General features: G+C 38.6%; 1 protein-coding gene across 3 annotated transcripts in view; it reads left to right on the top strand.

Moving 5' to 3' along the window:
* Positions 1–12,747, top strand: part of PDE7A (phosphodiesterase 7A) — a 105,322-nt gene that overhangs the window by 79,409 nt on the left and 13,166 nt on the right. For all 3 annotated transcript variants that reach the window (XR_008530567.1, XM_054590205.1, XM_054590206.1), the window contains exons 5-7: positions 1,604–1,667; positions 9,505–9,600; positions 11,047–11,147. Coding sequence is in view for 2 of the 3 variants with exons in the window: in XM_054590205.1 (XP_054446180.1) it covers positions 1,604–1,667; positions 9,505–9,600; positions 11,047–11,147 (261 nt within the window). In the remaining variant the exon portion in view is untranslated. The remainder of the gene's footprint in view (positions 1–1,603; positions 1,668–9,504; positions 9,601–11,046; positions 11,148–12,747) is intronic.

Below are 12,747 nucleotides of genomic sequence, written 5' to 3'. Positions count from 1 at the left end.
TTAGGTGTTATAGAGCAAGGCAAATTTATGAAGTAACTAAATGAAAATGTTGTTATTTATTATAACATTAAGTAACAAGTAAACAATAAAATATTAAACTGTAAGACCACACAGCTCTTAATTTTGAGAAGAATATTATGGATTATTTTATCTAATTTCTGTATTTAACAGATAAGGGAGCTGTGGGCTAAAAAGTAAAAGGTACTAGTTTGAGTTCTAATTAGAGGTCAGCCAGCACACAAATTTAAGTCTTATGACTTTGAATCAAATGATTTTCAACGTCTCTTGCATCAGTGTGATATTTTGAGGATTTAGGTATTTCTTAATTTCACCCAGTAAGTTGTGAGCATTATTTTCTCTACATAGCTTAAAAGAAATGTCTTAATGAAGGTGGAAGTTAGATGATCTTGAGTATTTTTAATAATCTTACATTTCTATATTTTTAAAAATATTCTTTGAAAAAAATATTCTTTGACTTAATATTTATAGACCAGACTTTGTAAGTTTGTATAGATAGGACTGGAGTACCTTTATGATGACGTTAAAGTGAAAAAAACTTGCGTCCCTGTTTGATAAAAGAAATCAGTGGAGACTGTTCATGCTTTCTTTAAATTTTAAAAATTTCACAGGGTCTTCTCTTTAGAATGAAAATATTGATTTGCATACGATGGTTGTTAGTAATATCATAATTAATTTCTACTAGTAGTGTCTTAGTATTGCTTATGTTGATCTGTCCATAAATTTATACAACAGTGAACTTTTGGAAAGAAAATAAATTTTTTTTCTTAAAAATAAAGTCCACAGAATTTTTAAGTTACAAATGTGTATTGTAAAAATACAATCTATTTGGTTTTTAAGGTCATTGTGGTTTTATTTGCTTGGCTGAAATTCACATCAATCTAAAAATTAATGTAGTAAATGCTATTATTTTATAAGGGTATTTAACAAATATAAATAAATACCCATAAGTTGAGAGTGTTTTCTAAAAGAAAATTAAATATCATAATTTAAGCATAGCAAGGTATATGTGTCAGGTGCCTAGGTTTCAGAATTGGGGCACCTGGTTTAAGACCCCAGCCCTATTACTTTCTAGCTGGGCAAGTTACTTTTTCTTTGTTTCTCCATCTGTAATTGAGGATTGAAAGCAGCGCCTGCTTGATAGTGTTGGTGTCAATACTAAGAGTGAATAAAACACTTTTGACAGTACCTGGAATATAGTAGTTATTATAACTTATTGTACTGGATTTTTTAAGTCTAGTTTCTAGACCATGCACCATATGAACCACACTTCTATGATATTATATTATGTTAGAATTCTTCAAAGTTTGTTAAGTATAGGAATAAGTTTAAAAAAAACACTAACCTTACCTGTACATTTATTAATTGGAAAACCAAATAATATTTGGCTTTTCAAATAGAGTTTATCTCTTTAGACATTTTTTGGAGCTAGTTGGAAAGCTCATGATTAAAAGGACAATGGTATATAGCATTTCTTACAATAAATCACTTTTCATTTTCATTAACTTCTCTATGAACCATCTACAAAAGATAGAGAGTGTTATTGAAATTAAATTACAGTAGGAATGTTTGGTTTTCATTTCAGTGTATGCTGGGAAAAGTTGGAAATTGGAATTTTGATATCTTTCTATTTGATAGACTAACAAATGGTAAGTGAAGAATTTGACTTACTCAAATTAATGTGTTCTCTAGATGCTGCATTGGTGGTACAGCCACTGGTGGGTTGCTGCTTCATTCACTTAGGTTAGGAGCCCTCTGCTGGCAGGGGAGCGGTGTTTTGTCTTTTCTTTATGACTGATCTGTAAGCCTGGAGAGTCAATCTCATAAATGTAGTTTTGCGTTAGTACTCCTAGCAGGAATCAAAAAATCAATTGCCCACACTTGGCCATCCCTCCTTAAGGCTACTATTATTGATAACCCCAAGTGAATGTTGTTATCTTATGTTCTTGATTTTTCCTTTTTGGTTTTCTTTGGATTGTGGCCATTCCCAGTGACATGTTCTGATACCGTGTTCCAGCTTTGATAGCTACAGATATGTGGTAGATTACTGACCTTCCGAGAGACATTCTTTCTTCAAACTTTGCGGTTCTTAGGCTTTTCTTTCTCTGCAGACGTGAGAGATACGGCGTATTGTGATCAGCAGCAGTGGTCCCCCCGCACTGCCCTTCCAGGGTGGGTGGGGAAGAGCTGGAACGTCTTTAAGGGGCCTTGTCAGAATCTACAGTGTATGAGTGGTTTGAAAAAAAACAGGTGACTCTGCTCCATTCACCCTTTCCTGAGTGTGTTGTTTTGGGGGAGGGTTCATGTTTGCTTATTCTCTTTGGGAACAGATTCCCTTTGGGTAAATTTTATTTAGTTTTATTTAGGGTAAATTTTTTGGCATAAAAAATTGGTGCTACATGTAGTTCAACTAGACTTTGTCCCTTGTGTCTAAGTATGTTTTTAATAACTGAAGCAGAGTAGAGAATATACTTGAGGAAGCCAATCCTAACTGTTCAGAATGAAGGGACTACATGTTCACTGTTAGACTCTGAAATCACCCTCCTTTTTTTTTTTTTTTACTTTGGAATGACGTTCCTTTCATAAGGAAGCCAAAAATGGAAAATGAACAAGCAAATACAGCTTTATTCATGTGGAGGACCCGTGTGAGTCTGGCTTTCTACTGTCACCCCATCATTCCCTCGGAGCTGTGCTGCACGCACTGTGCATTCACCTTTGTAATCACCTTCGGTGTATCTAGCGACTGTTGACAGAAAATAGCACAACTGTAAAGACAACGAGGTTTGCCTTATCAGCAAAGCCTCCCTCCCACTTCCCTGACTTTTTGTTTTCCCTTTTTCCATTTCTGTCCCCGCTGTCGTTTTCCCCCACATGGCACTGTCCACACGGGAAAGGCTTGTATCCTTTCAATAGTAGCCCTTCCCTTCAGCCTCCCCGTTGTGAGAATGCAGGTAGTGAAGTATGAAGTGGCTCCGCTTCTCCTAGATCCGGGAAAGACCCCTTTCCTACCTCAGCAGAGTATTTCTGGTTACCTCAAGATAATATGGAAAACATAATGTCCTGCTTAATACCTTCAAGATTCAGCCTTATAAAACTCTAAGTTCTAACAGTTCACAGCCTATTTTTAGTCTATTGAGACATATGTCACTGATTGAAATTAGTTGACTGTTCTTTAAATTTTATTTTTTGAAAGTGCTCGTCAGGGGGCTTGGTGATGAACATGGAATGAGGTTAAGAGAAGGCGGCAGAAGGACAAGCCCACTGAGTCCACATTAGCTAGGTTAGCGTTTTGTTCTCCGTTTAATCTCCTTACTCCTGTTGTGGAGAAGATGGCTGAATGGTTTCTTCTTAGGATGGATTATTAGGAATTAGTAGAAACCACCCATGGTTAGCTACCCAAGTATGATTTTACAGATGGTGATACAAGGTCTGTCCAGAAGGTATCCAGCCATGTAGTGTGAAAAAGAGACATTTACTAAAGAAGATACAAGATACAAGAAACATTGTACGTAGGACAGTGCCGCCTCAGACCCCTTCAAAGTAGGCACCTTGGGGTCTCACACAGTTCTCCCAATCACCGTCAGCTGCCCCATTGTATTTTCCCAAATCTCATCGAGGGTCTGAAATCTCTTCTCTTTCAAAGGTGATTTTAGTTTTGGGAAAAGCCAGAAGTCACAGGGCGCCAAATCTGGGCTGAAGCGGGGCTAAGTCACCTGGGTGATTTTACGTTTTGCCAAAAAACTCCACGAGCTGTGAGGCATGAGCAGATATGTTGTCATGATGAAGCTGCCAATCACCGGTTTCCCATAGCTACAGCCTCCTGAATCATCCCAGTAGTTTCTGCAGAGGAGTGTTGAAGCTTAATGCAAAATTTGATGCAAATTCATTGCTCTACTTGTTTAGTCATTTGAATACAACAGCCACACGGTACATGTGCTCAACGGCCCCTACAGTCCCCACTGACTAGTACAGTGAAGTCGTCATTGTTCACACATGGGCACTCCAGTCCACTCCCTTGGATGCCAGGTTACATTGATGTTGCGCAAACTGTTCTCATTATATTAACAGTGGCTGGACTCTTTCCAGACAGACCTTGTATATATTCAGCTAACTACAGCTACCCAAACATTACAGTAATTATATACAGGAAGAGAGATTATTGGGAAACAAATCAGAAGAAAATTCCTTTAACTTGAATTATTTAATTAGCACTGCTTTCCTTTCAAAACTGCTTAGCCTGACATGAATTCTGGATGATATATGTACACAGTATTCAAGTGAATAGTTTTCCCTTCTTGCATTGATCCTGTGCTTTCTGTATTTCTTACTCTGGTAATGTCCCAAATACTATTGTGAGGAAGGCAGGGAGAAGGCAAAATTCAGTGATAGCCACCAAGACAAATGATCCCTGGCTTTTCTGCTGCAAGGAAGAAAGTAGTTATTGTCTGGTAGGATACACTTGATATTCCCTTTACAGGAATGAGAGTTAGGTTATATGAGATAGCAAGACATGCCTTATCATCCCTGAAAGCACCTGGCGTGTTGTAGGGACCCTCGTCACAAGGCCTGTGTCCTGGGGTAGCATAACCCAGTCAGCTCCCGCCTGAATCACATTCCGTAATCTTTCAGGGACCACTCTACCTTGGGCAGCTCTGTCCTTTGATAGTATGTTTTTGAGGGCAGCTTTTTCATAAGTACAGTTTTTTTCCACAGAAGTCTTTCCATTTTCACATAAAGTAAGTTCTTCTATGCCTGTTTCTTGTTTAACACACCAACTATGCTTCACTTGTTTTGAAAGTTTTCATTGAACTGTGTTCTTTTTCACCGGTATTAACCTAGTTGCTATCTTATGAATTTAAACTGAGAAAAAAAAATGTTCCATGCAGTTTTTCAATTCAATCTAGGTAGCGCGTTTTAACAGATTGGTTCTTGTGAGAGTCCCGCGAAGGTCTTGGTAGAAGGAATTGCCATGTTTCTGACTGCAGCGTGCCCGAACTCCAGGCGAGGGTATTTCACCATTGGATAGCAGCTTTCCCGGAACTTCTTTAGACTGTAGAAACTGATCATTTGTTTCATTAGGTTAGGAAAATGATTTGGGGAGAACACTATCATAATTTAAATATACAGAATGAATATACATTTTTAAAAATTGAGGTATAATTGACATACTAGCTTCAGGTGTATAATATGATATGTGTAAATATTGCAAAATAATTACCACAGTAAGTCTAGTTAACATGTCACCATACGTTGTTACAGTTTTTTTTCCTGTGACAAAAACTTTTAAGATTTATTCTCTTAGCAATCCTTAAATATGCAGTACAGTATTATTGACTATAGTCACCATGCTGTATATTCCATCCCAGGACTTATTTATACATTTATTTCACAGCTGGAAGTTTGTACCTTTTGACCCCCTTCACCCATTTTTGTCCACCCCCAACCCTGCCTGTGACAAGCACAATCTGTTCTTTGTATCTATTAGCTCAGCTTTTGTTTTTAGATTCTGTGTATAAGTGAGATTATATCTCATTTGTCTTTCTCTGACTTATTTCACTTAGCATGCTCTCAAAGTTCATATGCAAATGGCAACATTTTCTTCTTTCTGTTTTATTTTTTTAGTTGAATTTATTAGGGTGATGTTGGTTAATAAAGTCAGATAGGTTTTAGGGGTACAATTCTGTAACACATCATCTGTTTATTGTGTGGTCACCACCCTAAGCCAAGTCTCCTCCCATCACCGTTTATCCCCCTTTACCCCCTGTACCTCCCCGCACTCCCCTTTCCCTCTGGGAATCACCATACTGTTGTCTGTGTCTAGTTTTTTGTTGTTGTTTGTTTTTTGCTTAATCCCTTCACATTTTTTTCACCCATCCTCCCATCCCCCCTCTCCTCTGACAGCTGTCAGTCTGTTCTCTGTATCTATGAGCCTGTTTCTACTTTGTTAGTCTATTTTGTTGATTAGATTCCACATATAATTGAAATCATATGGAACTTGTCTTTCTCTGACTGGCTTATTTCACTTAGCATAATACTCTCCAGGTCCATCCATGCTGTTGCAAAAGGTAAGATTTCCTTCTTTTTACAACCAAGTAGTATTCCATCGTGTAAATGTACCACAGCCTTTTTGTTCACTCATCAGATGGGCACTTGGGCTGATTCCAGATCTTGGCTATTGTAAATAACACTGCTATATTCTTCGAATCAGTGTTTCGGGTTTCTTCGTATAACATTCCCAGAAGTGGAATGGAAAATAGGCAGTTCCATTTTCAGTGTTTTGAAGTATCTCCATACTCCTTTCCACAGTGGCTGCACCAGTCTACGTTTCCACCAACATTGCACGAGGTTCCCCTCTCTCCACATGCTTGCCAACACTTGTTGTTTGTTGACGTATAGATCAAAGACACAGAATAGAGAGCCCAGAATAAACCCATGCCTTTGTAGTCAACTAATATTTGACAAAGAAGGCAAGAAGGCAAGAACATACAATGGGGTAAAGCTGGTCTGTTCAATAAATGGTGTTGGGAAAATTAGATATGTACAAAAAATAAACAAAGACTACCTTTTTACACCATATACAATAAACTCAAAGTGGATTTAAAACTTAAATGTTAGACTCAAAACCATAAAAACTTAGAAGAATACATAGGCAGTAAAATCTTGGACATTTCTTGTAGCAGTATTTTTACTGACATATCTCCTTGGGCAAGGAAAACAAAAAATGAGAAAATGGGACTACATCAAATTAAAAAAATTTTGCACAGCAAAGGAAACCATCAACCAAATAAAAAGACAACTCACTGAATGGGAGAACACATTAGCCAATGATATATCTGATAAGGGGTTAATATCCAAAATGTATAAAGAATATGTAAACTCAACACCAAAAAAATGAACAATTCAATTTAAAAAATGTTCAGAGGACTTGAATAGACACTTCTCCAAAGAGGACATACACATGGTCAACAGGCATATGAAAAGATGCTCAACATCACTAGTCATCTGTGAAGTAAAACCACAGTGAGATGTCACCTCACACCTATCAGAATGACTGTCATCAATAAATCAAGATTTTCTTTTTTTATGGATGAATAATCTTCCATTTTTCATATTATTTCAGTAATATTGCGTGCAAACTTATATCACATTTTCTTGATCCATTCATGCAGCCACAGACACTGGGGTTGCTTCCATATCTTGGCTGTTGCAAATAATGCCACAGTGAGCACTGAGGTGCCTATATCTTTTCAAAGTTAGTGTTTTGAATTTCTTCAGAAAAATAACCCAAAATTGAATTGGCAAATCACATGGTAATTCTGTTTTTAATTTTTTGAGGCACCTCCACACTGTTCTTCATAGTGTCTGCACCAATTTACATTTCCACAGTGTCCAAGGGCTCACATTTCTCCACACTCTCATCAACAATATTTCTTGTCCTTTTGATCATCTCCATTCTAACCGGTATGAGGTGATATCTCATTGTGATTTGCATTTCGCTGATGATAAGTGATGTTGAGCATCTTTTCATGTGCCTACTGGCAATTTGTATGTCAGACGGAAAAAACGTCTGTTCAGATCATCTGCCCATTTTTTAATTGGATAGTTTATTTGAATATACATTCTGAAATATTTATGAATATACCCAAAGAAAAGTCGGCTGTTACAACAGTAATAACAGAAATATAGCTCACTCTTTCACAAATGTTTCCAAATCACATGGGCTCATGTTTTTACCAATAGAATGTAATTAGGATTTGAATGCATTTTAACATTTAATTTCATAAAAATAAAACATTTGAATTTTCTTTTTCCCTTTTGAAGGTCAAATGTATGTCTGGTAGTTTTTAAAAAGAATCTCTTTGGGCTGCCACATTTTTTACAGTGTTGCCCATGTAAATGTTCTTCTAATTAATTTACTTTTTCCCTCAGCCATGGGCTTCTGTTGACAGTTGTTTAGTCAGTTTTAGGTTATGAGCTTAGCCCAGTAGTCCTTTATAATTCTTCATAAATATCACTAAAAATGTTTATGGTGGGACTAGTTTGGTCTTTTATTCATTTTTATAAGAATCATAAATTTTTAAGAGGATACTAGAATTGTGTTTATGTTACTGTTATTATCCTGACGTTGGCAGTTCATACCCCTTTAAATATGTAGTCTATTTAATTTTTAAAATAGTATAGCATATGGGAAATCTTCAAAATGTTGAGAAATATAATGGAAGGTATAAAAAATGGAGAGCGTTGTGTCTTGGAAGGAAAAACAAAACATTATAAAAATGGTAGTTTTTCCTCATTTAATATCTATGCTTGATGTGACTCCAGTTGTCAATGACAAAGGAGTGGAAGTTGAAGAGAAGATAATTCCCATTGCAGGTAGCATGTAGCAATGCTTCCAGAAAACTGCTGAGTAGGGGCGTAGAGCGTGGCAACTAGAGGGAGCCAAGAGAGTCGGAGATTCCTTACTGTTTCAAAGAAGAGACTCTAGAGCGTGTCTGAGTGCTGATCTTATTGGGACAATATAGGGAGGGGAGCGGGAGGCGGGAGGGGTATTTTGATTCTTTGGGACTGTGGGTGGTGGCGGCACATTGGTAGATGTATGTGATGGACCAAGGAAGGCTTTTGAGAAGCTGTGGAGAGGCAGAGGAATTGGCTTTTGAAAGAAAGGGGAATTTGAGGGCTTGTATATTTTTCTGTGAAGTATGAGGCTCTTGAGGATGTGAATAGGATGCAGGTATGTCGAAAGCTTGAGTAGAGAAAGCTTGAAAATGGGCATTTTGAAAATTAAAAGAACCATTTTACTAGAAAAACATAATAAGATTGCTAGCTAGTATTTTCTATAAATTTATAGTAATAGAATTCTGCCTAATTTTGTGATTCTCCCCTCCCCTTCCAGCAACTCTCAGATTTTCTGCTGCAAGTATGAGACAGGCAAGGAATCAGTTCAGTTTTGCTCTTGAGAGGGGAGCTCATTGATTCCTCCTACTGGCCCTGTTGTTTAGAATAAACAGCCTTCACCTAACAACGCTGCAGCCAAAGCACCCTGCCCTGGGACACCCCTGTTCAGCTAAAGCAGGGTGGCAGAGGGGGTGTTTAGGGAGTAGTTAAATGCAACCATGTTTAAGGTGCTTTGGGAAGTTGACTTAAACTTAGTGTGGGACAATTTTCAAAGCTTTGTATTGATTCTAATTATTTTGGTGTCTTTTTTTTTTTTTTTTTTTGGTCTATTCAAAAATATTTATCTTCCAGTTATTTGGTTGTGGAAAAATGAAACAACAAAAGGGTGTTTTTCTTATAATGGTAAAAAAAGATGTGATATGTGAAGTTCATAACTGGTCTATAAAGAAGGTATAAATTTTAGACCAAAAGTAGGGATTAGTACTCTTTGTGTTGTATATTTATAGCCCATGTTTGGAAAAACAGTACCATCATGTTAGCTACTAATCTCTGCCTCTCTCTCTCTCTCTCTTTCTCTCTCTCTTTTTTTAGGAAATAGTCTAGTAAGCTTAACCTTTCATTTATTTAATCTTCATGGATTAATTGAGTACTTCCATTTAGATATGATGAAACTTCGTAGATTTTTAGGTAAGTGATTCTAACCCATTTAGCAGTAGTAAGAGTTATACAAGAACTTTTTAAAAATTGGTATCAGTTAACAAACCACTCAAGATTTAATGGCTTAAAACAACACACATTTATTTAGCTCCTGAGTCTGGGGCTGTCACATGCAGCTTCTGGCTGAACTTGTTAATGTGCCTGCAGTTGACAACCAGTTTGTTGCAAGGTGCCTTTGCAGGCCTCACCTCGCTGGGCCCTGGGCTCAATTCTGCCTGGCCTCCTATTAAACTAAAAGAAGTCGGAGGAGTTCAGCACCATTAGATTCACATTGAAAATGAAAGAAATATTTGTTTATTTTAAAATATGAGAGGGGATGCAAAAAAACTGGAATTTATAAAAATTTGTGTATTACATGTTTAAACCTCAGTCGCCTTCAAAGTACTCTCCATTTGATGCAATACATCTATGAGATGTTTTTTTCCAGTGCTCAAAGCAGTTTTTGAACTCATCAATTTTGATACCTTTTAGTGCTTCTGCCGTTTTTTTGTATCACCTCCTTAAAGGCTGGCAAAATGTTTCCCTTTGAGGACTTTTTTCAACCAGGGAAACAAAAAAAAAGTCACTTGGCGTAGGTTTGGGTGAATCGGGAGGGTGGGGCACTGGGGTATGGGGTTTTTGGTCAAAAACTGCTGAATGCTCAGCCAGATGTGGGCAGGTGGACTTGTAAATCACCCATCATGAAATGGGCAAATGCATTGAGTCTTCAAGGAAAATTCACTGAAGTTGAACACAGCCTCTCACAGCAAAGGCAGCTGGTACACCGGTACAGATAGGTTCCTAGAACACTCACCTAGCAGGGGAAGCCTGTACTAAAAGGGGCCCGCCCTCCAGAAGGTAATTCCAGTTTTTTGTGGGTCCCCCCTCATACGCTGAGTTTGTTCAAAGAGCAGTGGCCAGTTTCCAGCAGAGAGCTGGCAAGACCAGCCCCCTGGAGCCCTGGGCTCAGCACGGCCCGCTTCACTTCTGACCTGTCCTGTCCAGAGCAGGTCAGATGGAAATGAACTGCAGCTGTGGATGGGGAGCTGCCGCCAAGGCTCAGAGCCCTGCGTGGAGGGCAGGGTGAAGAACTGAGACGAGCTTGCTGTCAGGCCCTTCCAGCAGCCACAGCTCTCTGACAAAGAAGACACAATCTCTGTCCTTTTCTAAATTTTTGAAGGCTAAAACTTTTTGAAGGCTAAAATTTTGACACAAATACCTTCTCATATAAAAGTTTCAAACAAATTATGAATCAAAATGGTATTCTTTAGTTACATATGTGAATTATGAGGTGGTCATCATCTCTCTCTAAATCTGAACAGTTAGCTGATAGCCACATGAAAAGTGTTAGTGGAGAACTTGTGATTATCACAATTTTTGTATTTGCACAATTCCTCTCATTTACAATATAATGGGGGTCTTTTTCCTGTGTTGCAGTTATGATTCAAGAAGATTACCACAGTCAGAACCCGTACCACAACGCAGTGCACGCTGCAGACGTCACTCAGGCCATGCACTGTTACCTAAAAGAACCTAAGGTGAGATATGGACATTTACAGCAGGTGAAAATCCTAGGAAAGTTTCTTTGCTTTACTTTCAAGTACTTTTTCCCAAGTTAGTGATTTGGCTCAAAATCAGAAGTTTCCTTAACAAGAAAGGGATCTAGCTGGATCATGTTTTCCATACGGCTGTACCAGGTCTGTCCAGGAGGTGTCCAGCCATATAATATGAAAAATAAAGACATTTATTGAAGAAGAGACAATAAACATTGTATATAGAACAATGACACCTCAGTCCCCTTCGAAGTACCTACCTTGGGACCTCACACAGTTCTCCCAGTCTCCATCAGCTGCCCCGTCGTATGTTCGTCATTGAGGATGTGAAATCTCTTCCCTTTCAAGGTGATTTTAGTTTTGGGAAAAGCCACAAGTGGCAGGGCACCAAATCTGGGCTGTAGTGAGTCACTTGGATGATTTGATGTTTTGCCAAAAACACTCTGCACGAGCTGTGAGGCATGAGCAGGTACATTGTTGTGATGAAGCTGCCAGTCACCAGTTGCCAGTAGCTGCGGCCTTCTGAATCATCCAGATAGTTTCCACAGAGGAATGTTCAAGCCTAATGCAAAATTTGATGCAGATTCGTTGCTCTACTCACTCAGTCACTTTGAATGTGAGGGCCACACAGCACATGTGCTCACTCAATAGCGTCTACCACCCCCACTGACAAGTACAGTGAAGTTATCACTGTTCACACATGTGCATTTCAGTCCGCTCTCCTTGGCTGCCAGGTTCCATCAATGTTGCACAAACCATTCTTGTTATATTAACAGTGGCTGGTCTTTTTCTGGAAAGACTTCATAAGTGCGGCACCGGGAGAATAGGTGAGTGCCAAGAGAGCAGGCGGAGAAGGCCAGGCGAGGGCCAGGTCAGGGAACCTTGAGCACTGTCAGGATGCTTGGCACTTACACTAAGGCCCTGAGGACTGGGACAGACCGGTTGACTCAGTGCTTGAAGTGGGAGGCACGGAAGGGAAATACATTCTGGCTCTTGTGTAAAAATCAATCAGGCAAGAGCAGAAACCTGAATACCAGTCAGGAGCTATTTCAGTGCTCCTTGGAAGAGCATGGTGGCCTAAGCAAGGCAAACACTTTTGGGGAAGAAGAGAGGTAGATGGTTTGTAAGTTCTCTTGGAGATCAGAATGACTAGGATATGGTGTCCCAGTGCATTTGGGAGAATGAAGTAAGCATAGGAGTTGATGAAGACTGTCTTGGGCATGTGGGTAGAAGGTGGAAGTCTTGTGAAGGTAAGAGTGCAGGGAAAGAAGCAAGTTTGGGAGTAGGGCTGGTAGAGGAGGTGACTTCCATTTTGAATATGTGGAGTTAAATGTTGTGCAATATCCACATGGATATCTGTCTAGTAGAGAATTGGGTAAAAGAATCTGGAGTATAGGAGCGAAATCAACTTTAGAACTTACTGTCCCTTTACAGAACTTTTAAAAATTAAGTTGTTTCTTTTCATGTTTCTGCATTTAATAATTCACTGTTTAATCTGAAATTGTTTGATGTCACATGTAATCATACATGAATTTAAGTCTAAATCTGGATTATTGGGTTCTCCCAGGATGGTACATGTTTATTC

Source organism: Pteronotus mesoamericanus, unplaced genomic scaffold (genome assembly GCF_021234165.1).
Source record: "Pteronotus mesoamericanus isolate MK-2021 breed Mesoamerican mustached bat unplaced genomic scaffold, CSHL_Meso_final scaffold_174, whole genome shotgun sequence".
In the NCBI taxonomy this organism is placed as follows: Eukaryota; Metazoa; Chordata; class Mammalia; order Chiroptera; family Mormoopidae; genus Pteronotus; species Pteronotus mesoamericanus.
This window is presented reverse-complemented; position numbering and strand designations above follow the sequence as displayed.